This window comes from Corylus avellana, chromosome ca10, assembly GCF_901000735.1.
Source record: "Corylus avellana chromosome ca10, CavTom2PMs-1.0".
Classification (NCBI taxonomy): Eukaryota; Viridiplantae; Streptophyta; class Magnoliopsida; order Fagales; family Betulaceae; genus Corylus; species Corylus avellana.
Window position 1 is genome coordinate 8,250,681 of NC_081550.1, and position 20,442 is coordinate 8,271,122.

The 20,442-nt window shown below is 36.6% G+C and overlaps 1 protein-coding gene across 2 annotated transcripts; it reads left to right on the forward strand.

Annotated features, from left to right (window-relative positions):
• The first annotated feature begins 627 nt into the window (after window positions 1–627).
• LOC132163425 (replication factor C subunit 1) lies at window positions 628–20,335 on the forward strand. 2 transcript variants are annotated; one of them, XM_059573708.1, is made up of 23 exons: window positions 628–907; window positions 1,155–1,228; window positions 1,433–1,543; window positions 4,711–5,187; window positions 5,275–5,342; window positions 5,903–5,978; window positions 6,057–6,118; window positions 6,213–6,358; window positions 8,204–8,370; window positions 8,482–8,670; window positions 8,813–8,934; window positions 9,022–9,229; window positions 10,264–10,317; window positions 10,511–10,680; window positions 13,229–13,319; window positions 14,240–14,421; window positions 14,537–14,576; window positions 14,948–15,072; window positions 16,442–16,514; window positions 16,617–16,709; window positions 16,796–17,042; window positions 19,770–19,826; window positions 19,955–20,335. In XM_059573708.1, exons 2-23 carry the CDS (start codon window positions 1,226–1,228, stop codon window positions 20,095–20,097), a joined length of 2,904 nt encoding a protein of 967 aa, XP_059429691.1. In that variant the 5' UTR covers window positions 628–907; window positions 1,155–1,225; the 3' UTR covers window positions 20,098–20,335. The 2 variants fall into 2 exon arrangements, with proteins under 2 accessions (XP_059429691.1, XP_059429692.1); XM_059573709.1 differs by having other exon boundaries at window positions 19,773–19,826.
• The last annotated feature ends 107 nt before the right edge of the window (window positions 20,336–20,442 follow it).

A 20,442-nucleotide genomic window follows, 5' to 3' on the forward strand; every position in this document is an offset into this window, starting at 1 on the left:
AAAAACATGAAGTAAATTTAAATGTAGTACATTCACAAGTGAATGTTTTTTTTTTTTCTAATACATTCACAAGTGAATGTTGATGGCAACATATCTATGGCACAGCATAACTCCAAATTAGCACACCTACAAATACAAATAATGAATCAATTAAATATAAAATATAATGACAATTGTATTGTAATTAAAATACGACAAAATAATAATCTTCATTACTAACGGACTTCTAAGCAAAGAGAAAAAGATAATTTGATCATTGAATTTGAAGCTTAAATATATATATTATATATAGAGAGGATGTATATGCAATGAATAAGTGCATCTGCACACTCTAAAATCACTATCCATATTTTTGCTAATTGCATAGCGGATGCATGCGATTATTATCGGCACGCATTTTCACTCATAACTAAGGTTTTTTTTTTTTCTTTTCTTTTGCCACTCTCATTTAATACAATAAAGTGGGAGAAGGGCTAACTTAATCCTGCAGCCCAACAGCTAAAGTCCTAATGTCAAAACTAGAAAAAAATAATACTTATGTGGGAATAATCCTATCTGTGTGCTAGAATAGAAATTCCCACCAAGGTGCAACCAAACAGCCTTCTTCTTCCACAAAATAAACGAAACGCATGTCTCCAACTTACGTTTTGAACTTCTCAAAATTGCAGCGCCAAAGGCAACTTCCCACGGTTGCACACCGCCGCTACCGGAGAGAACGCCGTCAGCCACCGGCTCAGCCCAGCGACACTGCTCCGACGTTGCAGCTCCGAGCAACCCACCGCTCAGCATTCTCAAACAGCTCGGGTCCACCTTCTGCCACCACGTCAGCCCGCGGAAAATCGCGCAGCACCATCGCACAGATTTACAACGAGCGGTCTACTTCTTCGCCGATTACCACTTTGCACAGGTAACCCACTTGCACGATGGCTCACCGCACCGTATTGAAAAACACCCAAAATAGAAATGCTCTGACACCAGATGGTAAGAACCGTAGTTCTTATAAACTAAAATCAGAGGAAAACAAAAGAAAAATAGGAAAAGAAACGGATTGATCACTTAGAGGGGGTCTGCCTCCACAATTTACTGAAGTTATTATTTCTTGAATAGCCTTATGGCACTAAAATTGAAATAAGATTGCTTGTTTTGTTGCCCAGGTTGTGTTTGAAACGTGACATTGAAAGAAAAAAATCGCGGCTTTGCGCTTTGAACCATCTACTGTGCAGACATGGTGAGTTAGGGTTTATGATTTTGTTCTTTTTCCTCTTATGGGAAATGACATTGGGTTCTTGGGAAAGTGAGAGAAGAGAAATACAATGCTTTAACCAAGGTTGTGAGTATAAACGAACAGAAGGTTAGGGTTTGATTGCGTTTTCATTAATCTAATACCAGAGTTTGTAATTTTGGTGTGTTGGATTTTTTGTTGGAATTATAGTCTGATAATAGGCAGGCAGATATAAGAAAGTGGTTTATGAAGTCCCATGACAAGGGCAACGGCAAGGAATCCAAGCCTGCAACTCCTGCCCCAGCCAATTCGGAGAGACAGGTGGGCATACTTACATTTTACTTTCTTAAGTTTAATTTTGGGTTTGGTTCTGGGTTTTGGAAAGATAGAATGATTTCCAGTGTTTTGTTAAGTTTTTGCATGTGCATAAAGCTTGAATTTAACTTTGGTTTCTGGGTTTTGGCTAAAAATTTCAAAAATTGAATGAAATCCAAAATTTCGATATTTATGTATCAAGCAGGCAAAAAAAGAAAAGTATATGTTTACATGTATGTGTATTTATGTATGTCTGCAAGTGTTAAATAAGGTATGAATAAGCTTGAAATCTTGATTCTCTTTGGGTTAAATTTCAAAGAATCAAATATAGTACAAGCAGGCCATTGCTTAAGGTTTCTATTTTGTGCTGTGATCCTTTTGTAACTTGCTGCTATTTTATTTGTGTTTTAATAAAGTCAACTAGTGCTATGTTTGGTTGTTGATAAAACAAAGGAAATGAAAGGAAGAAATCATCTGATTGTTTTGGTTCCTTAGAGCATTCACAATGGACTCCTCAAATAAAAGTTAAATTTGAGGTGAAAAATTAACTTTATCAAATTTAGAGAGCCACTTTTAAAATGAGTCAAACATCAAACTCTCTAAACCTTTCTCTACTTTAATTAAATATTATTATTTTATTAGTTTTAAACCAATCAATAGAGAGGATGGTAAAAAATAAGCTTGAAAAATTATATAATTTTTAACTTTTTGGCTCTTGGAATGGATGTTTTCATGAGTTTTATTAAATTTTTGGAGAAAAGTTAAATATAAAGAGCCCATTGTGAATGCTCTTATATCCGCCTTCTTTATTTGAGAAATGAGTTACTAGCTCAGGGAAGAGGTTTTATTAGTCTAAGTTGGCCAAGAGGTTTTATTAGTCTAAGTTGAACGGAGGCATTTATGCCTCGGTCTCTCAAACTTACCAACATACTCCCTATCTCTGTTCCCTATTCCAGTGGGAGTGTCAAATCGTCTCGAAAAACTATAGAGAGACTTCATGTTGGGTGGAATTGGGAATGAATTTAAGTATCATTTGGTTAATTGGTCACAGGTGTGTACACCAATGAAGTTTGGAGGGTTAGGGGTGTGAAAAACTTGATTAAATTTAATCAAGCTTTGATGGGTAAATGGTTGTGGAGGTATGCGACAGAAAGGAAGGCATTATGGAGGAAATTAGTGCAAATTAAATACGATAGTCATACGGGTGATTGGTGTTCTAAGGAGGTAGGGGGAATGTATGGAGTGGGAGTGTGGAAATGTATTCAAAGGGGGTGGGAAGGCTTTGCGCATCATGTGCGGTATGATATTGGAGACGGTACAAAAGTACTTTTTTGGCATGATGTGTGGTGTGGGGAACACCCTCTGAAACTTATGTTTTCGGCTTTATTCAATATTGCATGCAATAAGGATGCGTGGGTGAAGGAGTATATGGAGAGACCGAATGATATTCTTAATTGGAATGTCTAGTTTTTTTGGCCTGTGCATGACTGGGAATTGGAGGAGGTAACACACTTCTTTGCATTGTGTGGTGTGGGGAACGCCCTCTGAAACTTATGTTTTCGGCTTTATTCAATATTGCATGCAATAAGGATGCGTGGGTGAAGGAGTATATGGAGAGACCGAATGATATTCTTAATTGGAATGTCCAGTTTTTTCGGCCCGTGCATGACTGGGAATTGGAGGAGGTAACACACTTCTTTGCATTGTTGTACTCCCAAAAAATCAGACGTGGAGGTGAGGATAAAATGTGTTGGATTCCGTCTAAAAGAAATATATTTGAAGTGAAATCCTATTATCGGTCGCTCTCTACACCGTCACAGGCGTGTTATATGTGTTAACAATGTGGAGAGTCCATTGACCATCTACTCCTGCATTGTGAGGTTGCAACTGAGGTATGAAATGTATTCTTTCAACTCTTTGGAGTGAGTTGGGTTATGCCGCGAAAGGTGAGTGATAACTTGGAAAGTTGGAGGGGTCAATTGGGCAGTAGGCATGCTTTGCGTATATGGAGGCTCGTCCCATTATGTGTGATTTGGTGTTTATGGCGAGAACGGAATGCACGCAGCTTTGAGGATAATGAGAGCGGCATGATTGAGTTGAGGAAGTTGGCATTACATACTTTGTTCTCTTTGAGCGGGACTTGGTCGAACTCGCATGAGTCCACCTTTTCTGATTTCTTAGAGCTTTGTAAATATTTTTCTATTCAATAGGGGTTTCCCTGTATACTTCTTGTATACATGGGTTGCACCCCTCTGCGCATTTGATAATATACTTATTACTTATAAAAAAAAATAATAATAATAAAAAAAAAAAATTATTAGAGTTAAATTTCACTTTCTTTCCTTTCCCTTTTCTTTTGACAATCTGTTATCAATAGAGTAAAGAAAATGGATTGCCATTTGAATACTTCAATGAACAGAGGAATTGTTGTTGGTTTATTGTTTAGAGGAATTTTAAAAAATTATTGTTTCTATAAAGTAGATAGATATCAAAGGTACTGATAATCACCTAGTGCATATATGTAGTTGGTTATTTTAAATTACTAACCCACGAATGCTAGAGACAAAATAAGTGTATCGGAAGCATGTATGACTTGATTTGATTTTAGGAAAACTTCACTTAACCCTTCTAAACTCTTAGCGTTTTTTCAGTCATCTCTCAAAACTTCAAAATCTCTCAATTTAGCGTGTACAACTTTAAAAAGTTTGTAATGTAACCCCTATCGTTAGGGTTTCGAGTTAAATCAGACGGAATAGAGGTAAAATGTCTTTTATACCCTTGTATTTAAAAAATTATTTAATTTTAAAATAATTAAAAATTCTATTAAAAAAATGGAATCCCGGCATGGGTGTGGTCAGTTGTGGGTCACCCCGGCACCAAATTTCTTTCTTTTTTATTTTTTTCATTAGGGATATTTTGGGTATTCAATAGATTTTAACAGAAAATCCTAACGGATTTGTGACATGGTAAACTTTTTAAAGTTGGATACACTAGATTGAGAGTATTTTTTAAGTTTAGGGGGATAATTGTAAAAGCGTTGAAAGTTCATGGGGGTTAAGTGAAGTTTTTGTTTTGATTTTTTCTTTCCTATCTCCCCTTCTTTACCAATCTGGAAGGAGCTGAAGGAAGTTGATAATATATCTGTTTATTTACTTTTCTTGTGAAAAATTCAGGTGCATGGAGGCCAAGAAAATTCAGGCAGGAGGAAAACTAGCAAATATTTTGCTACTGACAAACAAAAGCTGAAAGAAGAGAAGGAAACAGAGGAGCACCTTCCAGCAAAAAGAAAGACTCAGAAGGATAGCGATGAATCGCTGAAATCCCCACCTTCAAAAAAAGTTCACAAAGTTGACGCTGATGATGACGATGACTTTGTCTTGCCTAGTTCTAGGAAGAACTCGGTTGATGTGACTCCTAGCAAGAAGTTGAAGCTTGGGTTGGGTAGGGGAGTCACACAGAAACCTGTAGATGTTGAAGAAAATGATGAGGATGATGATAAAAACATTGAAACTCCTCTGAGGTCTGGTGGAAGGGGTCGTGGTGGAAGAAGTTCCTCAGCAGCACCGGCTGGTGGAAGAGGCAGAGGTGGTGGACGGGGTGGATTTATGAACTTCGGAGAAAGGAAAGATCCGCCACATAAAGGAGAAAAGGTGAAAAAATGTTGATTTTTTTTATTAATTAATTGAAATGATTGTACTGTTCTCAATGTTAACGTTGAATCTTCTTTTGTGTCTCAGGAAGTCCCTGAGGGCGCTCCTGATTGTTTAGCTGGTTTAACTTTTGTAATTAGTGGAACTCTTGACAGGTACTTGTTTACAGCTTTTATTGTTCACAAGCCATTCTTTCAGAAATTAAATATGAGAAATCATTCGTATCTTTATTCTTCCTTTTTGTGGTCTAGATCAGATTTTGCTCAGAATGATGCTTTAAGTTTGTTAAGTGATCGAGTGTTTTATCTTGGGGCTCAAATTTACTTTCTTGAGGATGTTTTATGATGGATGGGTGCCTTAGGCAGCGGTTCAATTGCTTCTTTTTCTTGTTTTTATTGTTTCTATGAATTTTAAATTGTATTTCGGTAATGACCCTTTGGTGCAATTTCTATTTACTTGGTTGTTCCATTCTTGTAATATATATTCTTTTATATATATATATATATGAAAAAAAGAATCAGATTTTGGCCAAAGATATAAAAATATAATTGTCACTTGTAAATGTAATAATTTTCTGGTGATTATGGTTTTAAATTTGATGTTGGCCTAATTTGGTGATTACTTTTGTCCATTGCAAATATCTTTTATAGTTGTTGTTTACTTTTTATATTTTATTGGATTGAGAGTGTATATTGAAGTTTGGCTGGGTTTACAGTCTGGAGCGTGAAGAAGCTGAAGATTTGATTAAACGCCATGGTGGCCGTGTTACTGGATCTGTCAGCAAGAAAACGGTTATCTCATACTTTATCTTGTATATGCATGGATTGACATAACACTATCAGCACGTGATTAACATCTTCTTTTTGCAGAATTATCTTTTATGTGATGAAGATATTGGGGGACAGAAATCCAAAAAAGCCAAAGACCTGGGGTTTGTGATCTCAGATCCATGCATGTGGATTTGCTTATGAGTTCCTTATTTTGTTATACTTCAATAATTCCAAGCTTTTCATATCTTTATATAGTACTGCCTTTCTCACCGAGGATGGATTATTTGATATGATCGGTGCATCAAAGCCTGCAAAAGCACTTGCACAAGAAGAATCAAAGAAACCAGAAGATACGGTTGCTCCTCTACCAAAGAAAAGTCCCCAGAAGATAGAAGCAAAGAGTACGCCCCAAATACATATGTGCTTTTGTTGTAGATGAATATCTCAATGGTTTTTGTTGTTGGTTTATCTCTGTAGGTATGTGTCTGATTTTTTATGTGATTTTGTTGAAAGAGTCTGCTACTGGTTTTGACCTTGGCCTTGGCCTTTGAACTTTGTGTTCTGTTGTTGATGACATTCTCAATCTTAAATTATCAAATAGGTTTGAAGGGTTCTAAGCATGTGAAGTTACATCTCTATCTAGTCGCAGCTCTTGTACCATAATATTGTTTGAATCCCCTTGGGTGCAAACAACTCATTGGGGCCACACGCCTGGCAAAAGCCAGATTTAATCAATCCGTGTGGTGGGGGTGCGGTATACACGGGTTCGGGATTTATCCATCAGGGCTACGTAAACGAAGTGGCCATGCCTTGGGGTCCTCCCTGTCATAAAAATTAAATAATAATAATAAAAAAATGTTCGCATTTCTTAACTTCAAAGGGTTTATAGAAACACACAAACACAAACGCGTGCGTTTTTTGTTTTGTTTTATCTTGTGTTAAACAACTGGAAATTAACATCTGAAGATACATAATGTGGCATAGAGACCAAGAAAGCACTAGCAATTACATAATTGTTATTGTGTTTTTGCATAGGTTGAAAAGCTTTCCAATTATGGGGCTTTTTTTTTTTTTTTTCTAACTTATTGCGGCTTTGGAGGCTGGGTGTTGATGACATATTTTATATTCAAGGTCCATCTCTACATTGTTCTATTAAGTCTCACTAGTGTGAAAACTGTGAGGACAAATCGGAGATTTATGTGTGGCATTTGACCCAGAAGAGTTGCGTGGCCACAAGAGCAATGCAAAGTGATTCCAATATCTTTATGACATTTGATGAATACTACTTGGTTAGAATGTGTGCTCTATGATTAGAACCTTAAAGTCTACTAATTAGCATACTTCAAAGGAAAAAAGGTTACATCTTGTGTACTTAGGGGAGTCTTACGCTTTTTGACATATACAACATTACTAATCAAAAAAAGAAGGAAAGTCTTATGTGGTGCATCTGGACTGAGAGAAATGCTAGATGTTTCGAGGACAAGTCTAGGAATATTGAGGATCTCACACACTTTTTTTTGTACACCCTATTCACTTAGACTGCTGGTTGGCTAGCGCCCTTAGTGATTAGTTTCCCTGATTTCCTTTCTATGTTTTCTTCTTCTTTTTCTCCCTCTCAGTCGCTCTCTTGTATACTCCCTGTGTTCTAGGGTTGCGCCCCTCTGCACTTTGATAATACATCTTTACTTATAAAAATAAAAAAATAAAAAAAAAAGAAGGAAAAAGGTTGCACTGAGGGTGAATTTAGTTGTACATTCTAATATGTGGCATAATTAGATTGTTTTGTTTCTGAATGTTGTTAAATGAGGAGAAAGTCAACTATTGAGTTGCGTTTTAGTTTATGCATGATCCTAGCTCCGCTGGTGTCAACTACCATATTTCTCGGTTCTTCTAATACTTGCAAAAGAAATAGCCGCTGTGGTTTCTTAAAAATATGTTTTTTCCCTTTTGATGAACCTTAGGCATTTCTTTTGCTCCATTTGACTGTTCAAATCTGGTATGGTGTTGTTGATCAGCTAAATGTGAAGCTAATCGGTGTTCCTTAACTGTCATTTGCTTGTATTTTTCTCTATGAATCATGCTAGAGCTTGCAAGGGGAGCCTGGCCTTTTACCATTTTGGAAGCAATATATGCCATAATCAATTGTTATTGTTTGGACTTAGAAATGCTTAAGATAGTGACTTGACATGTAGTTGCACTATTCCTTGGGTTTCCTCTTACATGTGTTGATAAATTGATTATTCCAGAAGATAAGATCAGCAATTCCTTGACAACGAAAGTAGCCGGCAAAGGTTTGATCTCGGGAGCATCCCCAGCTAAGCGTAAAACTCAAACTGCTGAGAAGAATGCTTCAACATGGACAGAAAAATATAAGCCAAAGGTTCCAAGCGACATTATTGGAAATCAGTCGCTGGTGTGTGCATTAGTTCTCATTTTTCTGCCATCACTTTTGAAATTAAATTCATGTCTTCATTTATCTAAGTCTGGACAAGAATTGTAATAAGGATCTCTTTATGTTGTGCAGGTTAAGCAGCTCCACGACTGGCTGGCACATTGGAATGAGCAATTTGTTGATACTGGAAATAAGAAAAAGGGCAAAAAACAAAATGATTCTGGTGCCAAAAAAGCTGTGCTATTAAGTGGAGGCCCTGGTATCGGAAAAACAACGTCAGCAAAGTTGGTCAGTCAGATGCTCGGCTTCCAGGCAATAGAGGTGGTGTAATTTTTTTAGAGATTAATATTTCTAAGAAAGGATCTAGATCATGAGTATCAGTGCCAAACCATATTGTTCAATAGTATGATCTTTCACCCTTATAACTTATCAAAATGATCTCTCACCCTTATATGTCATCTAGGTAAATGCCAGTGACAGTCGTGGGAAGGCTGATTCCAAAATTGAAAAAGGAATTGGTGGAAGCAATGCAAATTCTATAAAGGAACTTGTGAGCAATGAGGCCTTGAGTATTAACATGGATCGGTTGGTCTTGCATTCTTATAATATCTCACAAGAGCATAGAATATACTTGGTTGAATTTTCTTCTTAAGTTAATTGTTGAAATTGCAGGTCAAAGCATCCAAAAACCGTGCTGATTATGGATGAGGTTGATGGGATGTCTGCTGGAGATAGAGGTGGAATTGCTGACCTTATTGCTAGCATCAAGATTTCCAAAATTCCTATTATATGCATTTGCAATGACCGATACAGTCAGAAACTGAAAAGTCTTGTGAACTACTGTTTGCTTCTCAGCTTTCGGAAACCTACAAAGCAACAGGTTTTTTTGGCTGATGTCTATATATTGTTCTTTCTTTTAGTGCTTGTTCAGTATACTTGGGACCTAGTCCTCTTGCCTGGTCAGATTCTGAATGATATTCTCTGTTCATTTGTTTATGTCATAACGTTTAGAAGACCATAGTTGATTTAGTTAGATTAACCAAAATTACCATTCCAAGTTATGTTTATTTGGACATGCCTTTTTTGGGCAATTTTGTAAACTTGAGTTCCTTTTGGATAGGGCTTGGTCTAATAGGCTTAACGGCTGATATATGTGGTATAGTAGTCTGATTTTGTTGGAAAGTATGAAAATAATATGTGCCGAGAGTCAAGGAAAGCTACGACTTTTTTTATTTTATATTTTTTGGGGTGGGGGTGGGGGGTGAAGTTGGGAAGAACTAGTCAGGACTCCAGAATCATTTTTGTGGTCAAAATATGTTCTCCAAGCTTTAACACTGACGCACATATATGCGTTACATGAGTGGCGCATTGGTAGCAAAATGGAACTTTTTCCTGAGATTTGGATTAGTTTTGGTGATGAGTCATATATACTTTTTTAATTTAGAAGATAAGAAATTTTTTAAGCTTCAACGAGTATATTTCTTACTCTGAGATTCTCTCCCTTGCCCTCTTTTATCTTTGGGAAAATTACAGCTAGCTGCCTTGTTTTAATCTACATGATTGATGCAAAGTTTCAAATTTACAAGATACTTCCTCCTAGCTGCAGCTGTGGTATTTTCTGACAGTGCAACTGAGGTTACATCTTTATCACACATGCCACATTTTTGATAATGTGGCACACTCATTTATCTACATGGCATTGAGTGGTTAATGCATCAACCTTAGTAACACCAGACCTCGACAGATGGCCAAAATGTTATGGTTTTATTTATTTTTTGTCGTACTTTCTTCCCACTCTTATATCTGCTCCCTTCTCCCTTTTGTTTTCTTCTATGTTTTTTTTTCCTTCGAATCTTTCCTAGGCCCTTCACTGCAGATTAGGGATTTGCTAATACTATATTTTGTTTATGGTAGATGGCAAAGAGGTTAATGCAAGTTGCAAATGCAGAAGGCCTTCAAGTTAATGAGGTAAATTTCTATGAAAATCTTGATTTATGTTTGCACTTGGTTATAGCTGCTTAAGTAAATGTTCATGGTGATGCATTCATCTGGTTTTACTGCTTTGTGTCTATTTTTTTTATTCTTATGCTTTATGATTCTCTTTTTAATTAATGTTAACTGATGGTTAATCCACTGAATTTTTCCCTATCTATTGTTTTAGATTGCTCTTGAGGAACTTGCAGAAAGAGTTAATGGAGATATGCGGATGGCAATAAACCAGTTGCAGTACATGAGCCTCTCCATGTCGGTCATTAAATACGATGACATTAGGCAGCGTCTTCTAACCAGTGCAAAGGATCAAGATATTTCACCATTCACCGCTGTTGACAAGTATGACATTAATTATCCAATTTTTACTTAGAAGCGTAGCCGTCTGTTCTAGTTCCTTTACATGTTATATATGTCTTCTTATGAAATACTTTTGTATGCTGTGTCTAATTTCTTGTTTGACTGACTATTTTGTGATTGTGATACAATCCCATTATACTCGATATAGTTTGACTTGACTTGACTTGCAGGTATCCTGGTCTCCTCTAATTCATTGCAATCTTTCACGACTTTTCTTTTTTTCCTCTTATAGTCTATGGATGAAATAGGATCTAATATATTCAAACAGGTGCTGCGACCACATAATAGTGTAATGCGTAATCATGTAAACCAAATACATACTCATTTCATGACTCCTTTTATTATGTTCTATTGTGGATGTTGTAGAATTTGCATGAAAAATACTTAGAGAGAGAGAGAGAGAGAAGGATAGCCAATCTTACGTAGCCCCTCTCACCACTTTATTATATATGTTGTAAAATTCAATACAATAACCAAAGTACCCTTATATCAAATCCCTATCACTAGCAAATTCTTCTAATCCTAACAGACTCTTGTACCATTCCCCCTCAAGCTAGAGCATATATATCATATAAACTGTGCTTGAAACAAATACTCACCGATTTCGACACAGTTTTTGTAAACTTGTTAGCTTACTAGTCTCCGGACTTCACGAATGGTGTTGATATATATATATTTTTTTCAAACCATGCCTTCGTGATTGCTTGAGACCAAACAAAGCATTTTTTAACTTACAGACACAACTCTAATACCCCCCTAGCAACAAACCCATGCGAAAGAAATGCTAGATGTTTTGATGACTCCACTAGGACTTTAGAGGAGCTCATTCATTTTTTTCTTCTTTACTCTTTTCACTTGGACAGCTGCTTGGCTAGCTCCTTTAGTGATAAACTTCTCTGATTTTCTTTTTCTCTTCTCTTCTTCTACTTAGGCACTATCCTTTTATACTCCCCGTGTAAATGAGTTGCGCCCCTCTGTGCTTTCGATTTATACAACATTATTTATCAAAAATAAAAAATAAACCTCCTCATGTAAGTTTTCATGTGAAAAAGCATTTTTGACATCCAATTGAAACAAAGGCCTATCTAAATTAGCAACCAAAGAAATAAGTACACAAAATGCTAATAAAGACTGACTTATAGGATGTTGGTTAGTACAAGAACGTTTACCACTTCGAAGAGCAATAGGCAAGGATTCGGATGGAGGCAAGGACACTGGATCTAAAGATGATAATGGTGATGGTGGAGGTGCAAGAGATGATGCTCAAGGGTGATACGTATAGACCTGGAGTGAAGTAATTAAGCATGTGGGCAATAAGAATGGACAAGAAGATTAGGCAGACTCAAGATAGATGTGGAATTGGCAACAGAATGGACAAAACATCAGGCTCAAGAGTAGAATCTCCCAAAGAATTAGTGGGAAAGTACAGAGTAAAATCAACAAAGGTGACATCAATGCTAGTGAAGTAGCGTCAAAGAATAAGACTATAGCAACAATAACCCTTATGGGTTTTGAAATAACTGAGAAAGACTTATTTTTTATTATTATTATTTTTTTTTATGGCGGGGAACCTTGACAAGGTAGTATCCTTCGGACCCATCCCTGCAGAGTAAACCTCAGACCCGTGACCGCACCCTCAAAAATTTTCCTATATGGATCAAGGTAAATTGTTGGCTTTTTACACTAGGGGGTGTGGTCTCAAGGGGGAGTTTGCACCTAGCAAGTCTCGAACTTGGGATCTAAGGGGTGATAACCACAAGCTTCAACCACTAGGCCAACCCCTTGGGGTTACCGAGAAAGACATTTAGTAGCACGATGATCAAGTTTATCTAAACTTGGACCTAAGTTGTGAACATAACACACGCCAAAAGCCTTCAGTAGCCTCTCTCATCCCTTTATTATATATAGTTGTAAAATTCAATACAATGACCAAAATACCCTCATAACAAAATCCTTATCGCTAACAAATTCTTCTAATCATTTTTTTTGATAAGTAATGACTATATATCAAAAAGTACAGAGGGGCGCAACCTTAGTACACAGGAAGTATACAAGAGGAAACGCCTAATTAGAAGAAGAAAACAGAACAAGGAAATCTAAATAACTAATCACTAATGAAGTGGGCCAAGCTGCTGTCCAAGTGAAATGCGACTAGACAGATTATTGGGTTTTTGGCTATACTTGTGGTGCAGAGAGAGAGATGCGACTAGACAGATTATCTTACTCAATATAGCTTATATGTAACATACACCTCGTTTAATGATTTACGTTGATCAAAGATTGGAAAATGGAGAGCTTCTAGACCTAGAATATGTAACTGTAATATGTATATTTTGATATTTCTGCTGGTTCGTGGCATGTTTGTTGCTTCTAGATAAAAAATAGGAAATTGTGTTTCCATGGTTGCATTTCATCCTGTATCAAGTTTAAATAATCACTTATGTATATCTCATTGCAGACTTGTAGTCTGTATACCTTATCCTTTATCAAGTTTTGGCAATTACATTTCATCCTTCCCATGTGCTTGTAGGCTATTTGGTTTTAATGCGGGAAAGTTGAGGATGGATGAGCGGATTGACCTGAGCATGAGTGATCCTGATCTAGTCCCTCTTCTCATTCAGGTTCTTGCACTTTTGTTGGGTTTGAAGTTGCTAAATTGCATATGCTGCATGGTGATCAACTGGTTTGTGAAGAATCTATCAACTGCGAAATCAGCAAAATGTTGTTCACTTTTTTCACTTTGAAACTGTTAAGAGTTACACATATCAGAGTCAACATGGATGATAGCCTGTTCAACAGGTTTAGTCACCAAGTTACTGGCTCAGTTTATGTATTGTACTGTTGAATTATGTCATCGCAAATAACTGATTGGATATACAGAATATTTTGAGAAATACATAGTTAATGGCAACTAAAAGTTTGTATGGAAATTCTTTTGGTGGAAATTTTTAAAACTTCTCTTGTGCACAGAAATATAATTTGCTAGAAGTTCTTTTTTGACACCTTACACCTTCTAAGAGTTGTGTTATCAATTCTTCCTCAAATATTTTTGTAAAAACCATGGTGAACATGGAAACTGAGGCAAATAAATAAAACAATAGATAACGATCTATCCTTCACCACTCACCAACACTTTTCTCTTTGTTTTCCGTTTTCTCATAGATATGTCTAATGTTCCTATGCCCCTGTTTCAAAAAAAAAAAAAAAAAAAAGTTCCTATGCCCCTTATTTCTCTACCAGTTTCTTGCAATTTTACTGTGCCGAGGGTTTTTCCTGCACCCTTCTCATTCTTCATTCATTTCAATCTATAATCTATCAATAAGTAACCTCTTTTCTTTTTGTCCTTTATATTATATTTTTTGCCAAACTTGTTGCATATTTTATTTTCTTTTCTTTTTTCGTTTTTCTTATCTTTGGGTTTATGAGAACATATTCCCTGTTCATTTGTTAGATGCTTAGACCTTAGTAATACAACGAGACCTAAAACCTCAACTACTTCTCAATTACTTCTTCTAATAATGATTTTATTTTGATATGGCAGGAAAATTATATTAATTATAGGCCAAGTTCTGTTGGTAAGGATGACAATGGAATCAAACGTATGAGCTTGATTGCTCGTGCTGCTGAATCTATTGGTGACGGGGATATATTCAATGTACAGATTCGACGATATCGACAGTGGCAGCTCTCTCAAAGTAGTTCCCTTGCATCGTGTATTATTCCGTATGTGCCCTTAATTCAGCTCTTACAATGACAAAAGTTTGTTACTTGGTCTCTATTTTGCAATATCATTGGTGGTCAATTATTTATTTATTGATTTATTTCTGGTTATAATCAGTGCCTCGTTATTGCATGGGCAGAGGGAAACACTTGAACAGGTAAGGGATGTCTATTTGATGCAAGTTATATGACAGGTTCTGTATCTTAGGATTGTGGAATTCATTGCTATATGCAAGGGACAACTTGAGTGCGGTAGAGTTTGTTAATTGCTAATTCTAGTTAGGTGTTCCTTTTTGTATACTTTATGTGTACTTAGAGGCACCTTACGCTTTTAATGATATTTATTGATTACTTATTAAAAAAAAAAAAAAGATTAGGATGAATGAAGTCCTAATGCTTGCAGCTTATATGTACATATTATTCAGCATTTTGAACTTAATTTTCTTCCCTTATGGACTTTCTGAAGAGACAATGTCCTTTTCACTGTTAGCATGAAGCTTGATATGACAAGATGGAATTGTGGCTACAGGGAGAGCGAAACTTTAATAGATTTGGAGGGTGGCTGGGAAAGAACTCGACAATGGGCAAAAATATGAGGCTTTTGGAGGATTTGCACGTTCATCTTCTTGCTTCTCGTGAATCTAGTTCAGGGAGGTGAATCTCTGTTCCATTTTCAACTTTGGCTTATTATAGACTCATGTCCTTGTGTTTTTGGAAGTGTTTTTTTTTTATCAGAAAAGCACATGTACAGTATCTGTATATTATTCCTAAGGCTTTCTTAATGATTTGGTATTCTATAGAATTGGGAACTGACTTGGCAATCAACTGCTGACTCATCATTGTCTACAGCACATGGCTTTATGAAGCTATACTTATGCACCCACATATTTAGTTGTCATTGATAATTTGCAAATTCAAACATGTATGCACAGAGCTCAGTTACTGGGAAGACAAAAAAAAAAAAAAAACTTTGAAATTCTATATTTTTGTTTGAAGCTGTAATGGTTGTCAAATTTCTGTCTACTTTTTCGGTAAGTGAAATAAAAATTCATTGATAAGAGGAGAACCCAAGTATAGAGGAAGTAAGCTATTGAAATAGAGTCAATTAATCAACAAAAGAATGAAAAGAAACATTGTCAAACATGTTAGACCACTCGTGCAACATTTGCGGAAATAAGAATTTCATATCAATAGCAGGTAACTCAATACCGTTGAAGGTAGTTATTTTTCTTTCCTAACAGTCCACTCAAGGCAAAGGGGGTTTCATTCCAAATCAGACTGTTTCTTTGCCAACAAAACTACACAACAATTGCCTTCTGAGGCATTAGCCGTTAACCCCAAATACCCCTAAAAGTGCAAAGACCAAAGGTCTTTAGCAACCATACAATGAAGTAACAAATTCCTGTCTTCGCCTTTCACATAAGGACGTTGCTATTAGTGTAACCTTCAGTGTGGATGCTGATAATACAAAATATGTGGACTACTTAATCATGCAGTTTGGTTTGAACCTTGGGCACCACCTATTGGTTCCTGCTGCAGCAGTTACTGGTCTATAACAGATTTCATTACTAAAATTTATTGAAGTGCTTTTTTGGACTTTTTTAATCATTGTGAAATAATTCATACCAAGAAATAAGAAATAAAGAGAGAACTGTCAAAACGGAAGCTTGGAACTAAGGTTATGTTTGTCTTGTTTAAGATCCAAGGTTTTGTCTTGGTTCCCATTTGTTAGATTCAAAGCTCAAAGTTAGCCTTTTAGAATCCATTGGTAGAAAATCGCCTTTCTAGTGTTAGTGCCAGGATATCAACTTGGTTTGATTTGAAGCCGAATTTACTAATTGAAGACTAATTTTTCTGATTTTCTTAAGAGTGAATGTTAAGTATTTTAAATTAGAGTGTGTGGATATATATATATATGTGTGTGTGTGTTCGTTGTATTATTGATCTTTATGGTACTTTATACATGAGTTATTTTCTTTTGGGCAAGTACCATCTAATTGCCCCCCTGTTCTGAATTATACAGGAAAACCCTACGAGTTGAATACCTTACTCTTCTTCTGAAACGATTGACCGAGCCACTGCGAGTGCTGCCTAAGGTTGGAAATACATTTTTTCTATTATATTTAAATTAGAAAAAGCTGGAGAAGTTTAAGTGGAATATTTGTTGAATGTACATCTATTCAATATGAAATGACCAGGATGAAGCTGTTCAAAATGTTGTTGAGTTTATGAATATTTACTCAATTAGTCAGGAGGATTTTGATACTATAGTGGAGCTGTCAAAATTTCAGGTACCACTACCTACTTAGTGTGCACCATGGTTATTAACACTGCTATAAAAGTTTTAGGTTATTTTATTGTTATCTCTATCCATCAGGGGCATCCAAATCCTCTGGAAGGCATACAGCCTGCTGTGAAGGCTGCTCTCACTAGAGCTTACAAAGAAGGAAGCAAATCAAGAATGGTACGAGCTGCAGATTTAATCTCGCTTCCTGGAATGAAAAAAGCTCCTAAAAAGCGGATTGCGGCAATTCTAGAGCCATCAGATGATGGATTAGTAGATGGCAGTGGTGAACTATTGGCAGAAAATGAAGAAGAAAGCTCTTCAGATACAGAGGAGTTGGGTAAGCCTCTACACCTAACTCGATTGACCTGCACCCCCTCCCCCCCCTCCAAGATCAAATTATACTCTCTTTTTTTGGGGTGGTTCCTGCAATTTCAAAGCAACCTACTATGATGTAAGAGAACAAATACACCATATAAAAATTCATAATATTAAAATGCTCTTCATTCTCATGATACGAATACTTTTGTAATTAATATAAAAACTCAAATTCCAATTAATTCTTCTCAACCTCCCCAAACTCATGGCAAATAGGGAAAAACATCCCCATACTTGAGTGATTTAAGGTTTCAATCCCAAGACCTCTGATTGGTTGATATTATTCAGTTACTGATTCTAAAGGTCTCCTTCAGAGTTTAGAGGAATTCAGGTGGGTTATTTATGGTTAAGTTTTTCCCATCTTTTAAGACTTCCAATAAAACAGATACAAAAGATGATGCACACAGACAGCATAATTAATGAGCAAGAATTTGTTGTGTCATATCTCCTACCTTTATGCTATGTGTGGTTGGCTCATTTGCGTGGCTGGTTGAAAGTCCGTTTTGGAGACAAGGGTTAAACACCCAAGAGTCGTAGACAACAGTAAAGAGGGGGGGTGGGGTGGAGGAAGATGCTACAATTAGGTTTAGGGAAAGCCTTGTCCAAAGCGGGATGCATTTTGAGATCCTATGCTCATACTGGAAATTATGTATTAGTGTAATTCAGGGTTCTGAGCCAAACCATGTGAGGTGCCTTTTTGACCCCTTATCCAAGTAGTGCATTCTTGCAAACAAGTAAGCCCCTTAAGGAAACTTGAGGGCCCCTTTGCTTTTGTGCTCCCAAAAATTTTCTGTTCTTGGAGTTGCAAAAAACCTGAAAAACAACATATTTGAGATAACAATTGTAATGAGGAAGTACATTGGAATGTTCCTTTTTGTCAAGCGGCTCAGGGTTGGGAAGCGGAGGTGGTGGTGACTTTCTATGCGAAATTGTGTGAGATTCGGCGTCGGGATGGGGGGGTGGACCACATTTGGTGGATCCCTTCAAAGAGGAAGCTTTTTGAGGTACGTTCTTTCTTTGGTGTACTTCCTTATTCTGCGGAGAGGTACGAGGTGAGGAGCTATTCTTTCCCGTGGAAGAGTATTTAGAAGGTTAAAGTCCCGCTCAGAGTTAGTTTCTTTGTGTGGATGGCTACCCTTGGAAGGATTCTCACTTTGGATAACCTTCGGAAAAGAGGTTTGATCTTGGTGAATTGGTGTAGTATGTGTAAGAGGAGTGGAGAGTCCATTGATCATCTCCTCCTCCGTTGTGACGTGGCTCATGCTCTCTGAAGTGTTCTTTCTTCCATTTTTGATGTTAAGTGGGTCATGAATGGTAGGATTAGTGATCTCCTTGCTTGCTGGAAAGGCTAAAGAGGTAATAAAATGGCAATGGAGGTGTGGAGAATGGCCCCTTTGTGCCTTACGTGGACTATTTGGAGGGAGAGGAATGCTCGATGTTTCGAAGATAAGGAATTGACAATGGCGGAGCTTAGCAATAGGTTTCTCAATTTGTTTTTCCATTGGGCGGGTGTTTTGAACATTCCTCAAGTTTCTTTAATGCATCAATTTGTAGATTTATGCTCTTCTTTTTATCTTTAAAGGGGTGTCTTTGTATACTTCCTGTGTACTTGGGTTGTATACTTCCTGTGTACTTGGGTTGTGCCCCTCCGTGCTTTTCAATGATATTCTTGATTATTTATCAAAAAATTGCAATGATCCAGAAAAAAAAAAAAAAAAAAGCACTAGCAACATTTGCACTATCACTTCAAAAGGACTAGTTAATTTGGAGCTTTCTTAAAATTACTTATAAAGCCAAGGTTCACCTATTAAGTAAGCAATGTGAGACTTAGCACCCATAAGCACCTTTAATAAACTTCTCACTCTATATGGGTTACTCATCTCTTCCCAATATGGGATGGGGGTGTTATAATAATTGTTTACTCCTTTCCTAAGTTGCATATTCATGCAAACAAGTAGTGCCTTATGCTAACTTGAGGACATGTTTGGCTATGTGCTCCAAAACCAACCTTTTGCTCTTGGAGTAATCAAAAAAAAAAAAAAAAACTGATAAGAGAGCATAAAACATGGTTGGGAATGATAGATATTATGAAGCTGTTTTCTGGAAACTTTTTCCTGGAGCTAGCTTGTCTTCTGAATCATCTAATTTTTGCTAAGTTTTCATTTTTTTTTTTTATTTGTTTCCAAGAAATATGAAAAGATCTAATGGAATGTTTGTTGAGAAAATAAATGGTGGGCTAATTTCCTATTCTTTACCCACACTTTCATTAATTATTTATAGAGGAGATTGCACTTCTGATAAACACAGGGAAGATTATAAATGGTGGGCTAATTTCCTATTCTATAGTCACACTTACAATTATTATTTATCGAGGAGATTACACTTCAAGATAAACATAAAGTCTATAAACAAGATACATTTTATCGCAACTCCTAAACAAGATATACTGCTAACAGTTACATAAGATAAACTACTATTCTAACAATCTTTACAAAATTTCTTTCAAATTCTGTAATGTATTTAGGAAGCTGTTTTCTTGATGCAAGCAAACCGCCATAGACTATTTGTTTCCTGTATGTATTTATGTAGATTGGACTCCTCTGCTGGGTTCCCAATATGTTGATTGCATATCTAAGCATGGTGTATTGGTTCAGTAATTGTGTTTACCTTTTTCTTGTGATTATGTTAGAAGGCACTGCCAATGGTGAGAAGCTGCAGTTGGAACTTCAAAGTTTGAATTCAAAAGGTTTGTGATAGTAATAACACTCTTCAAGTGATATTTGTAGGATTTGCCTAATTCTTATTTTATTTGAATCATTTGGGTGAATGATATTCTTGATTAATGAATTCTGCTGTCTGTGCCTTGTGCTGTAGGAGTGGAAGTAAAATTGGATCTGAAGGGCACAGGAAATTCAAGTGCTAAGAAGACATCAGCTGGCAGAGGAAAAGCTGGTTCTGGACCTACAGAGAAGAAAGGTGCGCGAGGTTCAGGGACTGGTGCCAAGAGAAAGAGATGAAAAATGATGAAAGTAGAGGCTTGGATAAGTTTTTGGCATTGTTCATAATCGTTGTAAGTAGGTTTTCCGAAAAACTTGTACACTGTTTTTGCAGTGTATGAGGTTGTTCCTTGCTAGCATTTCTTTTTGTGGAATGCTATTGGTATCATTGATGTAAACATATGGGTTGATGTTTTTGAGCATATTGTGGGATTCTGATAAGTTGCCCCTTCAATCAGTACAGCAATCTTGAGGTTTCTGTCACTTGTTGGTATGACAAGAAGATAAAGTCTTGAAATTGAAAAAAGCCTTATACGGCTCGAAGCAAGCACCAAGGAATCCAAGGGTTTGGAATTGTAGAACTGA

Coding starts and splice junctions, on each gene's coding strand:
- LOC132163425 (XM_059573708.1), top strand. Junction 6,359..8,203: donor CCAGAAGATAGAAGCAAAGA/GTACGCCCCAAA, acceptor TGATTATTCCAG/AAGATAAGATCAGCAATTCC. Junction 14,577..14,947: donor AGAGGGAAACACTTGAACAG/GTAAGGGATGTC, acceptor TTGTGGCTACAG/GGAGAGCGAAACTTTAATAG.